General features: G+C 41.4%; 2 protein-coding genes across 13 annotated transcripts in view; one reads left to right on the top strand and one right to left on the bottom strand.

Annotated features, from left to right (window-relative positions):
• The window catches only part of ANGPTL5 (angiopoietin like 5), a 132,034-nt gene that overhangs the window by 10,418 nt on the left and 103,333 nt on the right, over window positions 1–18,283 (top strand). The gene's annotated exons all lie outside the window — the stretch shown is intronic.
• The window catches only part of CEP126 (centrosomal protein 126), a 97,497-nt gene continuing 84,211 nt past the window's right edge, over window positions 4,998–18,283 (bottom strand). For 7 of the 12 annotated variants that reach the window (XM_072821722.1, XM_072821717.1, XM_072821719.1 and 4 more), the window contains 2 exons: window positions 15,903–15,967; window positions 4,998–5,427 (listed from right to left, as the gene is read on the bottom strand). In XM_072821722.1, the coding sequence (XP_072677823.1) occupies window positions 15,918–15,967 (50 nt within the window). In that variant the 3' untranslated portion in view covers window positions 4,998–5,427; window positions 15,903–15,917. The remainder of the gene's footprint in view (window positions 5,428–15,902; window positions 15,968–18,283) is intronic. The other 5 variants (XM_072821724.1, XM_072821721.1, XM_072821716.1 and 2 more) reach the window with 1 other exon arrangement.

Here is an 18,283-nt window from a genome sequence, read left to right as displayed (position 1 = left end):
GATGTATTTCGCCCTCTGGACTGCTTTTGCTGCATCCCAAAGATTTTGAACAGTTGTATCTTCATTCTCATTAGTTTCCATGAATCTTTTTAATTCTTCCTTAATTTCCTGGTTGACCCTTTCCTCTTTTAGCAGGATGGTCCTTAACCTCCACATGCTTGAAATCCTTCCAAACTTCTTCTTGTGATTTAGTTCTAATTTCAAAGCATTATGGTCTGAAAATATGCAGGGGACGATCCCAATCTTTTGGTATCGTTTAAGACCTGATTTGTGACCCAGTATGTGGTCTATTCTGGAGAAAGTTCCATGTGCACTTGAGAAGAATGTGTATTCAGTTGCATTTGGATGTAAGGTTCTGTAAATATCTGTGAGATCCATCTGGTCCAGTGTATCATTTAAAGCTCTTGTTTCTTTGGAGATGTTGTGCTTAGAAGACCTGTTGATTGTAGAAAGTGCTATATTCAAGTCACCAAGTATAAGTGTATTATTATCTAAGTATATCTTAACTTTGGTTATTAATTGATTGACATACTTCGGCAGCTCCCATATTTGGGGCATAAATATTGATGATTGTTAAGTCTTCTTGTTGGATAGATCCTTTAAGTATGATATACTGTACCTCTTCATCTCTCACTACAGTCTTTGGGATAAACTTTAATTTATCTGATATAAGGATGGCTACCTCTGCTTTCTTCTGAGGGCCATTTGAATGGTAAATGGTTCTCCAACCTTTTATTTTCAGGTTGTAGGTGTCCTTATGTCTAAAGTGAGTCTCTTGTAGACAGCAAATAGATGGGTCTTGCTTTTTTATCCAGTCTGACATGCTGCGCCTTTTGATGGGGTCATTAAGCCCGTTCACGTTCAGAGTTACTATTGAAAGATATGAATTTAGTGTCATCATGATACCTATTCAGCCCCTGTCTTGTGGATTGTTCCCTTGGACTTCCTCTTTCTATTACAGAATCCTCCTTAATATTTCTTGGAGAACTGGTTTGGTGGTCACATACTCTTCCAGTTTCTGCCTATCCTGGAAGCTCTTTATCTCTCCTTCTATTCTGAATGAGAGCCTTGCTGGATAAAGTATTCTTGGCTGCAGGTTCTTCTCATTTAGGACCCTGAATATATCCTGCCAGCCCTTTCTGGCCTGCCAGGTCTCCGTGGAGAGGTCTGCTGTTAATCTAATGTTTCTCCCCATAAAAGTTAGAGATTTCTTGTCTTTTGCTGCTTCAAAGATCTCTTTATCTTTGGAATTTGCAAGCTTCACTATCAAATGTCGAGGTGTTGAATGGTTTTTATTGATTTTAGGGGGGGAATCTCTCTATTTCCTGGATCTGAATGCCTGTTTCCCTTCCCAGATTAGGAAAGTTTTCAGCTATGATTTCTTCAAATACGTATTCTGGACCTCTGTCCCTTTTGGCGCCTTGGGAACCCCAATTAAACGTATATATTTCCTTCTGAGGCTGTCATTTATTTCCCTTAACCTATCCTCATGATCTTTTGTTTTTCTCTTTTTTCCTCAGTTTCCCTCCTTGCCATCAACTTGTCTTCTATGTTACTCACTCGTTCTTCTACCTTGTTAACCCTGGTCGTTAGGACCTCCAGTTTGGATTGCATCTCATTTAATTGATTTTTAATTTCTGCCTGATTAGATCTAAATTCTGCAGTCATGAAGTCTCCTGAGTCCTTTATGCTTTTTTCTGGAGCCAGCAGTAGCTTTATAATTGTGCTTCTGAATTGGCTTTCTGACATGGAATTGTAATCCAGATTTTGTAACTCTGTGGGAGAGAGGACTGTTTCTGATTCTTTCTTTTGAGGTGAGTTTTTCCTTCTAGTCATTTTGCTCAAAGCAGAGTGGTCAAAAACAAGTTGTATTGAAAAACGGAGAAAAAGAGAGAAGAGGAAAAAGAAAAAAAAAGAAGAGGAGGAAAAAAAAGAAAGGGCAGGGGGAGCAAACAGGAAACAAAAAACAAGGGGGAGTATCCTTGACTCTATATACTGTAAATCCCTCGATTTCCCCTGAAACTTTCCAGTGCTGCTTGGTCAAAAACTTGATTTCCCCTGTCTGTCTAGCTGGTCTTCTGGGGAAGGGGTCTGCTGTGCTGGTTCTCAGGTGTGTGCACCTGGGGGTGCTGCTCAGCCCCCTGCCTGGTGCAGGGCTCAGTGGGAGTTGTTTTTCCTGTAGGCCACTGTGAGGGTCAGCGGGGGTTGTTTATCCTGTGAGGCCCCAGGAGGAACAACACCCTGGCAGAGGCCAGCTCTCCAGCCTGGAGTCAGCTCCCGCAGTAACTACCGCAGCTCCCAGTCTGCAGGTGCCTGGATGCTCCGGGGGCGGGGCCGCTGATCTGCACAGCTCGGGGCTGCCCCGTGGCAGGAGCGTCCTAACTGCCCTGTGTCCCCCCGGGCTCCGCCTGTCCCGGGGGGAGCGCCGGATCCTGGGTTGTGTCCCCGGCGCCCTGGGCTCCGGGGCCTGCGCCGCTGGAATCTGGAATGGCGCTCCTGGGGCCGCGCAGCCCCCTCCGCATGGAGCCGCTGCCGGAGCTGCTCCCGGGCCCTTTAGGGAGCCCGGCCGCGGGGTGTGGTGCGCTCTACCCGGGGCGCAGGTGTCTGTTAGTGCCCCTGGGAGCCTGAGGGCATCCCCGCCCCTCCTGGGCTCCTGTTCCAACTCCTTGCGAGCGCCTTTCCGTCGGGGAAGATTGGTGAAGCTCGTGCTTCTCCAGGATGGGGCTTTCCAGTCCTGGGGACACTTGCCTTAGCCCGCTCCTCGCGGGGCCCCTCCCCTTGGATGTTATTATTTTATTTTATTTTATTTTATTTTATTTTATTTTATTTTATTTTATTTTTTTTATTTTATTTTATATTTTATTTTATTTTATTTTATTTTATTTATTTTATTTTTTCCATCTTCCTACCTTGATAGAAGCGTGAACTCTTCTCACTGTAGCGTTCCAGCTGTTCTCTCTTTAAATCTCAGACTGAATTCGTAGGTTTTCAGGATGATTTGAAGGTTATCTAGGTAATTTGGTGGGGACAGGTGACTTGGGGACCCTACTCTTCTGCTATCTTGCCCCCTCCCCCGATTTGTGGGTTCTAACCTGGAAAGGTGGAAAGAAGCCAGTCCCTCCAATGGCACAGGGCTATGTCTCCCATCAGGAGGCAGTATGAGAATGCAGCCCACATGTGGCAGGGGATCAGCACTGAACATTTAACAACTGAAACAAGAAGGGCAGCTGAGTAGCAGCATCAGGCATGCTGGTGCTGTGAGCCCCACTGATCTCTTCTAGTGCAGCCCTCTAGCCCCAGGAGGGAAATACCTGGAGCAGCTAGGGACAAGGGGCCAGAAGCACAGTGTCCAGGGCAGGACAGCCACCCGTGTATATTGAGTTCATGGCTGGGGATGTACCCAGATGGTTTGCTGGTGGTGCTCATGGGGCCAGAATCCTTTGCATGCCCCAGTCCCATTACTTGTTTCTCACTGTGGCTTCTAAACCACTGTTTCTGAACCTTGGTGGCTCATTACAATTCTTTTGGGGAGATTTACAAAATCTAAATGCCCAAATTTCACTTTGGAGAAAACCAGGCATCAGAGTGATTTAAACATGCAGCCAGGTTATGCTCTGGCCTGGGGCAGCAGCGCTATTGTCGTGCTCCCACCATAGACCTATCAGACTAGGAGATGCGTTTTACCACTGACTACAGGTGACAGAAGATGCATTAGTGTTTGTGAGGCCCTGTCCCTGAGCACCGCTCTGAAATAGTCTAGGAGAATCACTACCTCCTGCTCTTTGGCTGATGTTTTCCCTCTGTGGCCATGGTTGGCTTCCTTCCCTTCACTTCACTTGCATATTTGCACAAATATCACCTTCTCAGAGACTTTCTCTGGCCACCCTGTTTGTCTAAAGCAGCACCCCAGTACTCAGCCCCCTTGACATGCTCTGGTTTTCATTCAGCATGCATTATATCCCTCCAGTGGCATCTTATGTTTAACTCAGTATTCCCTACTATAATGTCAGTTCTATGATAGAAAAAAATAATTACTTTAGCTTTGTCTGTATCCCTAATACATGGAGCAGCACCTAGCAGGTAGCAGAGCTTGATAAACTAAACAACTATTTTCCCTTCATTCATTATTGTGATCTCTCACTATATCCCCTACGTTAATTCCCAAGGGCACAGACATGAATGACAACCTCTCTCTGCCAGGAGCAATTTATCTAGAAGAGAGATACACAAATAATTACAGTTCAGAATGTCAAGGACAAAATGTATCCCAATTTGGTAGAGGATTATTAGGAAATATTGGAGAAATTTCAACATGAGCAGAATTTAAGAGAATGAGTGAACATGATTCAGGCAGGTGCCAGTGGAGAGAGAAGGAAGACATTCAGAGCTAGGTCAACAGTGTGTGCTGGGGCAGAGACACACAGGTCCTGGCTGGGGGCCTGCAAGGGTCTGCTGCCTGGGCATTAGTGAGCACTGGGGAAAGGTGACGTCAGCATGGAGCACTAGGGATAAGTACGCTCGCTCCAGTGGCCAAAAGGAAAGGGCTGACAAGGTTTAAGATAGGAACCCATTGTGGGACCTGAACTCATGACCCTGAGATCAAGACCTGAGCTGAGACTACAGGTCAGACACTCCACCGACTGAGCCCCCCAGGCACCCCTAAGATGGGATCGGTATCATTGATTTTTACTCTGGCCATTCCACACTTTAGAAATGCCACTCTGCCAGCTTTCCTAGTGGGAGAGGTGAGAAATTCAACTTGAAGTAGTCCAGATGAGAGCCTGAATTGGAGACGGGTGAGGGAAGATAAAAAGATACAGGAGATTATCATGATTCTATGAAAAAACATCTAGAATCACACAAAGAGTTTCTCTTGGTTTTCTTAATTAAAACCTCTTGGCAACACCTCCAAAGTACAGAGATCCTTTGAAGTCTTAGACAAATAGCTTTACTATTTATGCAGGATATTGATTAACCATAAACTTTTTACACCACTGTACCAAAATTTAATAGAATTTATTAGGAATTTCAGAAAAACAAAGCTTTACAACTATAGCTAATACATAATTTGAATAACAAAATATCCTGTGTTTTATTTGTAAATATAATGAATTTATTTTCAGTGGCATGCTCATTAAAAACAATGAAGCATTTCCATTCACTAAAAATGTATTTATCAATAAAATACATAACCTTATAGCATAAATGTACACTAGTCAATTTATCTTCATTACCATGTTATGATTTACCTTTATTTTATGGTTATAGTATCTTAAATCAATAACAAATGCGGAAACCTATGCTATATTTTACAGGAGATTGTCCACAATCACGACTCCATGTAATACCCGCTGTTAAACTTTGTCAGTATTTTCTCTGCATTCTGGATCCAACACCTAGCGATGGGCGGCCCCTTGGCTGGCTGTTCTGTAACAGAATGGCACAATATTATTTCACTGCAGTAGTCATAGGCTTTAACACATGGATCTCTCCACAGAGGACAGATTGTAGTAACACAAGCTCACAACTCAAATTCCCAAGTACTACATATACATCAGTCTCACATTAATACCATGCCATGGAAGGCATCATACTAATTATAATAATTCAGGATCTTTGCTCTATTGGTAAAATGTGCTTAAGAGGTGCTTTTTATCATAATCTTCTGTGTAAATGTTCAATGCAGGGAAATGCAGCTCACAGAACACCCTAGGAGTAGTTTAACAACATACATTGGGTTAAAGAAGTAAGTTGCTGGGAGGGCAATTGTTAAAAATTAATTAAATTCATAAATTCTTAAAATTTATTTTAAAAAATAAAATATTCCACAATGAAAATTCTGCTTCTAAGACTCATAGTTTTTATTTTTATTTTATTTTATTTATTATTATTTTTTATAAATTTATTTTTTATTGGTGTTCAATTTGCCAACATATAGAATAACACCCAGTGCTCATCCCGTCAAGTGCCCACTTCAGTGCCCATCACCCATTCACTCCCACCCCCGCCCACCTCCCCTTCCACCACCCCTAGTTCGTTTCCCAGAGTTAGGAGTCTTTATGTTCTGTCTCCCTTTCTAAGATTCATAGTTTTTAGAATGATCATGGCAGACATATTCAGGATACCCGCCTGCAACCCTCCTAGGGTACAAGGTTTGCATGTTGTCTCTGTGAGTGCGAGAGGCTTGCAGGCAGGAAAGTGTTTTCCTCGTTCTCGTTTGGCCCTAACAGAATGCTGACATGTGGAAAGAACTCGGGCAATACCTGTTCAATGAAGAAAAACGGACCAGTATAACTTGTGCGAAAACAAAAAATCAGGCTGCTCTGGTTGCCAAAAAGAGGACACTAAATTCTAGATGGCGCTGAAATCAAGCCTCAAAGAAGGAGTAGGGGAGAAGCATGCAGGAAGGCAAGCCCTGGGGGGCAGTGGAGGGCTCTGCAGGGACACAGGGAGTTCTTGGGAAACCGACCTGAGCTCAGTAGCATGTGAGCGGAGGTGTGGGTGGGAAGGTCATGAATGCATCATCGTTCAGGTGATGGGTAACTGCTGACGTTGGGTTTTAGGCTGGAGCCTGATCTGTTCATATTCATGTTTTGCAAAGATCATTCTGGTGGTGATGGTGTGAAAGATGCCCTGGAGAGAGCCCACATGGAGGCTGTTGAAAGGATCTAGGTGAGACACATTCTTAAAATATGACACTACCAGTAGGAATGAAGAGTGGATTTGAGGTACATTTATTAAGTATAATTAGGATGATTTATTGCCTGTGGGTATGGGAGAATAGAAGCCTGGATGAGACACAGATTTCTGAGAAATCTGGAGGACAATGGTGTCAAAAATTTAAATAAGAATTATAAAAGGTAGAAGAGATTTTGAGGGGAACAAGGCAAAGTGCCAATTCTAGCTCTTCCACTGGACATTTCTCAAACGTGAAAAATTTTTTTGATGTCTCTCACTTAGAAGATTAAACAAGAGTGTGTGAAGCCATTGGGCAAAGTACTTCTCAATGGCAGGAACCCCATAACAGGCTTCCTTGCTTCTTTCTAATTATAGCTCAACAATGTTCAGTTGCCTCTAACAAGTATTGATTTGATTAAATATTAACATTCACCAAAGGGCTTTGGAAGAACTCCAGAGATAGTGTTTTTTTTTTTTTATGGAGCATAAAATCTTGTTTCAGATTATTATTTTTTAAAGTTTCAAGTTCAAATAAATCACCTAATTTTATTGCAGTCTGAAAAAGGCAGATAATTTGTATTCAAAGACCATGTATATGGGGCAGCTGGGCGGCTCAGTTAGTTAAGCATCTGCCTTGGGCTCAGGTCATGATTCCAGGCTCCTTGAATTGAGTCCCGCATCAGGCTCCCTGCTCAGTAAGGAGTCTGCTTCTCCCTCTACCTGCCGCTCTGCCTACTTGTGCTCTCTGTCTCTGTCAAATACATAAAATCTTAAACAAAACAAAACAAAAAAACCCCACAAAGACTATGTATAAATAAGTCATAAAGTCTCAACCAATATTTTCAAGTATTTAGTAGTATGTGCTAGTTTCTGTGAGATGGACAGGTAAGTGGAAGAACAGCCTCAAGAATATAGTTGCAAAGAAGATTAACCATGTAAAAAGACAACTAATGAAAATACCTATGGAGCAGAAATACAAAACCAGCGATACACAGTAATGCATTCAGAGGAGAGTGTGGATTGCTTATGGAGGGATTGCTTATGGAGGGTTTCATGAGGGAAGTGACATTAAGTTGGCACTTAGGTTGGATTAAGAAAGCAGAACAGAAGTATAACTAGTGCAGTTCGGAACCGGGTGTGAAAATCAGCAAAGTATGAGCAAAACATGGGGGCGGAATAGAGTACTGCAGACTTGGAGGACAACCCATTAAATTTGCCTGGAACTGAAGATTCATAGTGTAAGAGGAGAGTCAAGTGGGACTACAAATTGTTACAAATCAAAGTTAGAATGATTCCTATTATTTACAAGTTAAAGTTATGCTTCCCATATAGATTTCACTCAAGTAGTTTGAGGAACGTTTCCTTTTTTTGAGACAATGTGAACAGATAAGATGATTATAATAGAGGCAATAATGATGCTGGAACCCGAGCTGTGGTTCTCGGGAACTGTACCACAAGCTCTGTGCTCAGTGCTCTACAGGAGTGACTGTCTCAGAGGATGCAGAGGGATAGGAGTGACCAGGGAAGGGACGAGGAGGAAGGGTGGGCTGGAATTTGGTCCTCTGAAATCTCAGAACAGCGCCTGCTCCAAGCTGAGTTGGCTGATGCCTGAGGTGTGAGAGATGCTGAGACTTTCCTGCTCAAAAGTATTCCGAAATCCCACTAAAATCCCGTTTTTAGAAATTCACCAGAGTTCTTTCCAGATATTGCTTTTAAATGATTTAAATGGTTTTAAATCTTTTAAGTGATTTTTAAAATGATAAATCTTTGAAAATTCATGCTAAATACCTTAGCATGAATGAATATATCAGTTCACTTTTCTGCCTAGAGAAGAAACCTAAATCACCACCACCATACTCTGTGGGAGAAAAAAACCCACAAAGGGTTACAGAATGGCGGGGGGACACAAAAAATGGTAACAAAAACACCCATGTGGGGGTGTAGGGTGGTGGGTTAATATAGAAACTTCACCCAGGTTGTGAATTTTCCAGAGAGATACATGATTTTTGAGAATTAAACAAAAATTCTTGAATCTTAAAGCAATGGCATTTGAGTTTGCAGTATTGGGGGAGCTGGTAGATTTATTATATAATTAATGTTGCTTGATGAGAAATTCAGTCCCTGAATTAACTACATAATAGCATGTAAATTATAAAGCTACACATATATGACATATACTATCATTTAAAAACAAAATTCTTATAAGTTTGTATGGGTGAAAACACTGGGGTGGAAATGTAAAATAAAATAAAAAACATTAATAAAAAGCTTACCTGCAACAACTCCAAACCAACAAATATTCTTGAATAGATATTTTTTTAAATAAATTAATTTTTTATTGGTGTTCAATTTACCAACATACAGAATAACACCCAGTGCTCATCCCGTCAAGTGCCCCCTCAGTGCCCGGCACCCATTCACCCCCACCCCCCGCCCTCCTCCCCTTCCACCACCCCTAGTTCGTTTCCCAGAGTTAGGAGTCTTTATGTTCTGTCTCCCTTTCTGATATTTCCCACACATTTCTTCTCCCTTCCCTTCTATTCCCTTTCACTATTATTTATATTTCCCAAATGAATGAGAACATATAATGTTTGTCCTTCCCCGATTAACTCATTTCACTCAGCATAATACCCTCCAGTTCCATCCACGTCGAAGCAAATGGTGGGTATTTGTCGTTTCTAATGGCTGAGGAATATTCCATTGTATACATAGACCACATCTTCTTTATCCATTCATCTTTCTATGGACACCGAGGCTCCTTCCACAGTTTGGCTATTGTGGCCATTGCTGCTAGAAACATCGGGGTGCAGGTGTCCCGGCGTTTCATTGCATCTGTATCTTTGGGGTAAATCCCCAACAGTGCAATTGCTGGGTCATAGGGCAGGTCTATTTTTAACTCTTTGAGGAACCTCCACACAGTTTTCCAGAGTGGCTGCACCAGTTCACATTCCCACCAACAGTGCAAGAGGGTTCCCTTTTCTCCACATCCTCTCCAACATTTGTGGTTTCCTGCCTTGTTAATTTTCCCCATTCTCACTGGTGTGAGGTGGTATCTCATTGTGGTTTTGATTTGATTTTCCCTGATGGCAAGTGATGCAGAGCATTTTCTCATGTGCATGTTGGCCATGTCTGTGTCTTCCTCTGTGAGATTTCTCTTCATGTCTTTTGCCCATTTCATGATTGGATTGTTTGTTTCTTTGGTGTTGAGTTTAATAGGTTCTTTATAGATATTGGAAACTAGCCCCTTATCTGACACGTCATTTGCAAATACCTTCTCCCATTCTGTAGGTTGTCTTAGTTTTGTTGATTGTATCCTTTGCTGTGCAAAAGCTTCTTATCTTGATGAAGTCCCAATAGTTCATTTTTGCTTTTGTTTCTTTCGCCTTCGTGGATGTATCTTGCAAGAAGTTACTGTGGCCAAGTTCAAAAAGGGTGTTGCCTGTGTTCTCCTCTAGGATTTTGATGGAATCTTGTCTCACATTTAGATCTTTCATCCATTTTGAGTTTCTCTTTGGGTATGGTGCAAGAGAGTGGTCTAGTTTCATTCTTCTGCATGTGGATGTCCAATTTTCCCAGCACCATTTATTGAAGAGACTGTCTTTCTTCCAATGGATAGTCTTTCCTCCTTTATCGAATATTAGTTGACCATAAAGTTGAGGTTCCACTTCTGGGTTCTCTATTCTGTTCCATTGATCCATGTGTCTGTTTTTGTGCCAGTACCACACTGTCTTGATGACCACAGCTTTGTAGTACAACCTGAAATCTGGCATTGTGATGGCCCCAGCTATGGTTTTCTTTTTTAAAATTCCCCGGGCTATTCGGGGTCTTTTCTGATTCCACACAAATCTTAAAATAATTTGTTCTAACTCTCTGAAGAAAGTCCATGGTATTTTGATAGGGATTGCATTAAACGTGTAAATTGCCCTGGGTAACATTGACATTTTCACAATATTAATTCTGTATTGGCTAGTATCTTGTTGAGAATTTTTGCATCCATGTTCATCAGGGATATTGGTCTATAATTCTCCTTTTTGGTGGGGTCTTTGTCTGGTTTTGGAATTAAGGTGATGCTGGCCTCATAGAACGAATTTGGATTGAATTTGGAAGTACTCCATCTCTTTCTATCTTTCCAAACAGCTTTAGTAGAATAGGTATGGTTTCTTCTTTAAACGTTGGATAGAATTCCCCAGGGATGGCTTCCTGGAGTCTGGCCCTGGACTCTTGTGTCTTGGGAGGTTTTTGATGACTGCTTCAATTTCCTCGCTGGTTATTGGCCTGTTCAGGTCTTCTCTTTCTTCCTGTTCCAGTTTTGGTAGTTTGTGGCTTTCCAGGAATGCGTCCATTTCTTCTAGATTGCCTAATTTACTGGCGTATAGCTGTTCATAATATGGTTTTAAAATCGTTTTTATTTCTTGGTGTTGTTAGTGATCTCTCCTTTCTCATTCATGATTTTATTAATTTGAGTCTTCTCTCTCTTCTTTTTAATAAGGTTGGCTAATGGTTTATCTATCTTATTAATTCTTTCAAAGAACCAACTCCTGGTTCTGTTGATCTGTTCCACAGTTCTTCTGGTCTCGATTTCATTGAGTTCTTCTCGAATCTTAATTAACTCTCTCTTCTGCTGGGTGTAGGATCTATCTGCTGTTTTTTCTCTAGCTCCTTTTTGTGTAAGGTTAGCTTTTGTATTTGAGTTCTTTCCAGTTTTTGAATGGATGCTGGTATTGCGATGTATTTCCCCCTTAGGACTGCTTTTGCTGCATCCCAAAGATTTTGAACGGTTGTATCTTCATTCTCATTAGTTTCCATGAAGCTTTTTAATTCTTCCTTAATTTCCTGGTTGACCCTTTCCTCTTTTAGCAGGATGGTCCTTAACTTCCACGTGTTTGAGGTCCTTCCAAACTTCTCGTGATTTAGTTCTAATTTCAAGGCATTATGGTCTGAGAATATGCAGGGGATGATCCCAATCTTTTGGTATTGGTTCAGACCCGATTTGTGACCCAGTATGTGGTCTATTCTGGAGAAAGTTCCATGTGCACTTGAGAAGAATGTGTATTCAGTTGAGTTTGGATGTAAAGTTCTGTAGATATCTGTGAAATCCATCTGGTCCAGTGTATCATTTAAAGCTCTCGTTTCAAAAAAAAAAAATAAAAAATAAATAAAAAAATAAAGCTCTCGTTTCTTTGGAGATGTTGTGCTTAGAAGACCTATCAAGGGTAGAAAGAGCTAGATTGAAATCACCAAGTATAAGTGTATTCTTATCTAAGTATTTCTTCACTTTGGTTATTAATTGGTTTAAATATTTGGCAGCTCCCACATTCGGGGCATATAATATTGAGGATTGTTAAGTCCTCTTGTTGGATAGATCCTTTAAGTATGATATACTGTCCCTCTTCATCTCTCACTACAGTCTTCAGGGTAAATTTTAGCTTATCTGATCGAAGGATGGCTACCCCTGCTTTCTTTTGAGGACCATTTGAAGGGTAAATGGTTCTCCAACCTTTTATTTTCAGGTTGTAGGTGTCCTTCTGTCTAAAATGAGTCTCTTGTAGACAGCAAATAGATGGGTCCTGCTTTTTTATCCAGTTTGAAACCCTGTGCCTTTTGATGGGGTCATTAAGCCCGTTCACGTTCAGAGTTACTATTGACAGATATGAGTTTAGTGTCATCATGATATCTCCTCAGTCCTTGTTTTTGTGGATTGTTCCACTGAACTTCTTCTTAAAGGGGAATTTTAAGAGTCCCCCTTAAAATTTCTTGCAGAGCTGGTTTGGAGGTCACATATTCTTTTAGTTGCTGCCTGTCTTGGAAGCTCTTTATCTCTCCTTCCATTTTGAATGAGAGCCTTGCTGGATAAAGTATTCTTGGTTGCATGTTCTTCTCATTTAGGACCCTGAATATATCCTGCCAGCCCTTTCTGGCCTGCCAGGTCTCTGTGGAGAGCTGCAGTCTTTTAGGGAGCTCGGCCGCAGGGTATGGTGCACTCTCCTGGGCGCGCAGGTGTCTGTTAGTGTCCCAGGGAGCCCGAGGGCATCCCCGCCCTCCTGGGGTCCTGCTCTAACTCCCTGGAGCCCCTTTCCCCCCGGGAAGGTTGGTGCAGCTCCTGCTACTCCGGGACGGGGCTCTCCTGTTCTGGGGACACTCGCCCCGGCCTCAGCCTGGCTCCTCGCGGGGCCCCTCCCCCTTGGAGGCCTTTTGTTTCTTTATTTCTTTTTCTCTGTCTTCCTACCTTGATAGAAGCGCGAACTCTTCTCACTGTAGCATTCCATCCGTTCTCTCTTTAAATCTCAAGCCGAATTCGTAGATTTTTCAGGATGATTTGAAGGTTATCTAGGTAATTTGGTGTGGACAGGTGATTTAGGGACCCTACTCTTCCGCCCTCTTGCCCCTCCTCCTTGAATAGATATTTCTGCCATTACACTTGACGGGATGATCACTGGGTGTTATTCTATATGTTGGCAAATTGAACACCAATAAAAAATAAATTTATAAAATAAAGATATTTCTGCCCTTATATGGAGAGATGGAGATCTTTTTTAGAAAGATCTCCATTGATGAGAACTAGACTATACCACAGTTGTCCTGGGAAAAATGAGGTAAGCTTTGGTGGCCTCTTGTGTCATATACAGAAAGTATAGGAATATGATTACATATTGCCTTTCTAGAGCTTACACATTAAATAATTTTACTTGTTTGGAATTTTGATGGAGATACAGGAACAAATTTTAAAAGCTTTCAAAAGACCAGGTGATGGGAACTAAAGACTACACTTATGATGAAGACACAAACCAAAATGTATCTAAAGCCCATGCACTTTATTCCTGGGGGAGGTACAAAGCACGTATTTAATCTTGCTTTAAACACAACTCTAAAAGCTTGGACAACAGTCTTCTGAACTCAAATTATAAGCAGCTAAATAGAAAACCTGAAAGCAAGATTCAGGTAGAATCAAGTAGGTGATAAAATGAAAACAAACATACTATAAGAACACAAACTTTGCATCTGTCATAAATGTTAACCTGTGAGAAAACAATCAGAAAGCTTCAAATCATGAGACCGTCAACAACACAACTGGCCTGGACTCTTCAAAAGTGTCATTGTGCATGAAAGACTGGGAAAGAAGAGACTCTTCTAGGTTAAGAGACAAGAGGACCATATACAATGCATAATCCTGGGCTGCATCCTACATCTTGCATCAGAGAAATAAAATAGCCACAAACGACATTTTGTTTTTGAACTGGAGAATTCTGAAATGGAGTGTGTATCAGGCAGTATTATATCAATGTTAAATTTCTTGGGTGTGATGACGGTGTTGTGGTTATGCAGGAGAATGTCTGTTCTTAGAACATGTATGCTTCAGTATTTAGTGGGAAGGTATCATCTTGTCTAAAATTGACTTTTAAACGGTTCATTAAAATGTACATTTGTGTGTGTGTATATATGTATGAATCTCTATCCACTCCTTTCCTCTTCTATTTATTCTATTCTTCCATCCATCCTTCCATCTATTGGATAAAGCAAGCATGACAAAATGTCAACAATCAGTGAAACCAACTGAAGTGTAAAAAAGATAAACATAGTAGAAAAAGGGCAAGCAAGGCTAAAATGCTCAAATCCCCATGCAGAATATGGCAAATGAAGTAATTTGGATTGGGGGGAGAGATGGGGTACTTTTAACATCAGCTGTTTAATTGGGCAGTTAAAAATTCTATGATTTTATACCATTTCCCCTGAAAATAAATGGTTTCTGACCTAGGTCAGTGATGACAAAGTAAGGAAGGATAACATGTATGGAGATAAAGGGACTAACTCATGGTTACCAACTGCCATAATGAGCAGGAAAGATCTAAGAGAGGATTCCAAGCCTCTTGGTGGTCCTTCACGTTTGCAACTGTTCAGCTATGAGACAGATACTTGAGCCCTCCAACCACACGGAGCTCCAATGAGCACAGAGAGCGATTCTCTCTCCTTATTGGGAAGTGTTTACAGCTCATGCTCAGCCTGTTGTCTGGGGTCAGTACACTGTTTTCAGGTTGAGCTGAAGTGTACCAAAGAGTGACCTCCGTTACCATGGCTATGATCTCACTAGAGTAAGATGGGAACTGTTTATGTTATAAAGAACAGAAAACTCTCACAAATTCAGACACAAATTATCACTGCAAAAATTACTGAAATTGATGAATTGGTGGGGATGAAAAACTGAGAAAAAAGCCAAACTAGTAGTATGTGAACAGCAGGAGTCAACGTGACAGTTGCCATGAGAGTTGTGTCTAACAGTTGCACCATCATAAATGCCATGTAAAAAGGCCATTTCTGAGAACCATTAGCCTGGAGGGAAGTAAAAATCTTCAGGAGGGCAGGGGCAGCCTCTTTCTTCTTCTTCCTTACTACGTACCCAGGACAGCCAAAACATGGGTAAGAAATGTATGCCTTTGTTTATGTAAAAGAAATTAAGTATAGTCATGTGATCTTTTTCTTGTCAAGATTTCAGACCTGAGGGTGTATGATGACAAACAACTGAGCAAACATCCCATTACTTTTCTAACAAAACATCTCCTTATTGAACAGCTCAGTGGAGGGCAGTGAGAGGAGAGGCAGCGTCTTTGTTTGAGCCGCCCTTTCCAACACACCTGTCTGAGTGCCTCCAGCCACTTAGGATGTCCTGAGTTCCTAAGGCTGCGCTGCCCACATGGCTGTGAGCCACATTCTGGTGACTGGTACATACTCCCCATGTGTTCCTTTTGCCTGCTAGAGGGAAATCCTTAATGTAATACACTGCCATTGGTATGTGGATCTTTACCAGAATTCAATTGTCACGGTAAAGATAAAAGAAAAAAATCCAAATAACAATGTCTAGTTTTGAACTTTGAAGACATGAAAGTCGGGGGGGGGGGAACGTAAAATTCTTAACAATTTCCTAATTAGGCTACACATGCACAGTTATCCTAGAGGAGTACACTGATACCTGATTCCATTCCAATGAATAATGAAATATTCTGTATATAAAAAAACTTTATATTTTGATCTCTTTTCAATGAGAGGATATTAGCTGATTCTAACAAAACATATTACAATTGAAAGTTAAAAAAATATAGTTGAAAGTTAATTGGGGAGGAAACCTCCCTAAAAGCCAACCTCAAGAAAAATTAATTTCAATACAGGATTCTTACACATGAAATCATGATATTTCCTAAAATGAGAAAAAAAAAGCTTCTTAAAATACTTACCAGAAGTGGTATTATTTATAAGGTATTTTTGATGGATGGATTTTTGCAAATGGCTTCTTGTACATCTGAAAGAATTATGCCATGATACAAAAATAACTTAGTGATCTATATTGACAGAGAAGAACAACTAAAGAATCAGATACTAAATTCTGGTATGTTAAAATACTCAAAACAGAGTTAAGAGTTTTTTCCTATTGTGCCAGGAACCGTGTTTACACTTATATTACGTAGGAAATAGAAGTAGTTTGCTTAAAAACAATGACATAAAACTAAAGTTGATAAAAAGGAATTCCTAATACTTTGACCATTCTACTAGAATCTTTATTTAAATACTGGGTTTTCTTTTCCATTTGTCTTTCTTCTTTTTTTAAACCGAAAGGAGATTTCATTCTTGGAGCATGTCAGGAAGGAGATGTCTGTTTAGTTGGGAAGGCACAGGAGTTGAGTGATCGGTCACCTCTGTTGCCTTTTCAGGGCCTAGACTCGTCCATAGCAGGGGTCCCCGAAGAAAAGAGAACACAACTTCAAGCAGAATGCTTTCAGGGAAGTGCTAAGTACATGGAGTGTCTACAACAGGTGACTGAGGTTTTCAGTCTCGACCTGCTCTTCCTCTCCAGCCTGCAGTGCGCAGACATGCCACCCTGGGCCTTGAGCCCCACCCCCACCATGGGGACACCCCCTAACCCCGCAGCAGGTGTATTCCGGCCCCAGAGGAACGGACTTGCCCTGCTTTTACTCTCCTGGGATTTGCCGCATGCGGTTCCTCTATGATGACGTGTGTGTGCCTGGGTGGTGCTACCCCCTGCATCCTCTTGATGCACCTGGGTGGGCTAGGGGCAGATCGCTGGCCCAGAGGGTATGGAGGGTATGCTTGTGTCCTCCTGAGACTGCACCTGCTCACACCCTGGAGCATGTCACTGGGCCTCACTGGACCAGGGTGCGGGACACCTGCCTGGTGGTCATCGCACACATTTCTCTCATAGAGAAGCTACTGTCTTCCTCTCTTGGTTCTCTTGTCTCATTTTCTTATTGATTTATAGTTCTTTACATATTTTGAATAAGAGTCCTTCTTCTATGTATTCTAAATATATTCTCTCACTTTGTGGCCTGTCTATTCATTCTTTTAATGATTTTTTAAAAAAGATGTATTAGAGAGTGAGCAAGAAGAGAGAGAGAACAGGCGTGTATGTGGGGGGGGGAAGGGCAGAGGCAGAGAGAGAGAAGCTGGAGCAGACTCCTGCCCAGCAGAGAGCCAGGTGGGGCTCCATCTCATGCCCAAACCAAGAATCTATTGCTTCAGGGGCTGAGCCACCCAGGTGCTCCAATGATATTCTGATATGAAGAAAAGTTTATAATTTTAATATAATTTATTTTCTCAAAAAAAAACAAAAAAAAAACAAAAATAATTTATTTTCTCCTCTATGGATTATGTTCCTTGCACTCTAAGAAATACTTCCTTAACCTGAGGTTAGAAAAATTTTTAAATATTATCTCCTAGAAGCTTTATATATTTTACTTCATATTTAATCTTTAATCACAGTAATTTGGTACTAAGTTTTATGTATATTTGATAGCAGTTCAATTTAACCTCTGCTGGGTATCCAATTTTTCCAATATGGAGTGACAGACAATTTGTCTGAAAATGACCCCAGAAGTTCTCCTAGCCATCTGTCAGTGTGCTATCTGGGACCCCAAGCAGGCATTCAGCCCATGTGAGGGGTGCTGTGTTGACTCTGGCTCCCTGTGACTTGGACACCTTCTCCTCCCAGCACAAAGTGGCTGCAGCTTTGCACATGGGGATTTGATGGATTGCAGACTATCCCAATGTTCTCAGTCCTCTGCTCTGTCCCCTCCCTGACCATCTTTTTCATTTCCATCCTGGGATTTCAGCTGGAAATTCTCTATCATCTATCTTCAAATTCATTCTTTTCCTCAGCTGTGTTGAGTCTACTGGTGAGGTGATATTTTTCATTTTTCTCTCTCATGTGTCCATCTGACTCTGTTTCCGTATCTTTTTAGATTCCCCGTGTGTTCATGCACATCTCTTTTCTTTCTTTAGCATGTTAGTCACAGTCATTTAAAATTACCCACCTGAGACTTCCAGTGTCTGAGTCATCTCTGTGTCTCTGTCTGCGGATTGCTTTGTCCCTTGAAAATATTTTCCTTGCTTTTTTTTTTTTTTTTTTGGTGTCTCTTCATATTTGACTGACTGCTAAACTTTATGTTTAGAAGTGGTTACTAAGGCAAATTGTACTCATGCCTTGACATGGCTGTGCCTCCTCTGCTAGGCAGCTGGAGTGAATGTGGCTCATCAACAGGATCAAAGTAGGCTCCGTGCCCAGTATGGTGGCTGAACCAACAACCTGAGATCAAGAGGCCCT

This window comes from Canis lupus, chromosome 3 (assembly GCF_048164855.1).
Source record: "Canis lupus baileyi chromosome 3, mCanLup2.hap1, whole genome shotgun sequence".
Taxonomy (NCBI): domain Eukaryota; kingdom Metazoa; phylum Chordata; class Mammalia; order Carnivora; family Canidae; genus Canis; species Canis lupus.
This window is presented reverse-complemented; position numbering and strand designations above follow the sequence as displayed.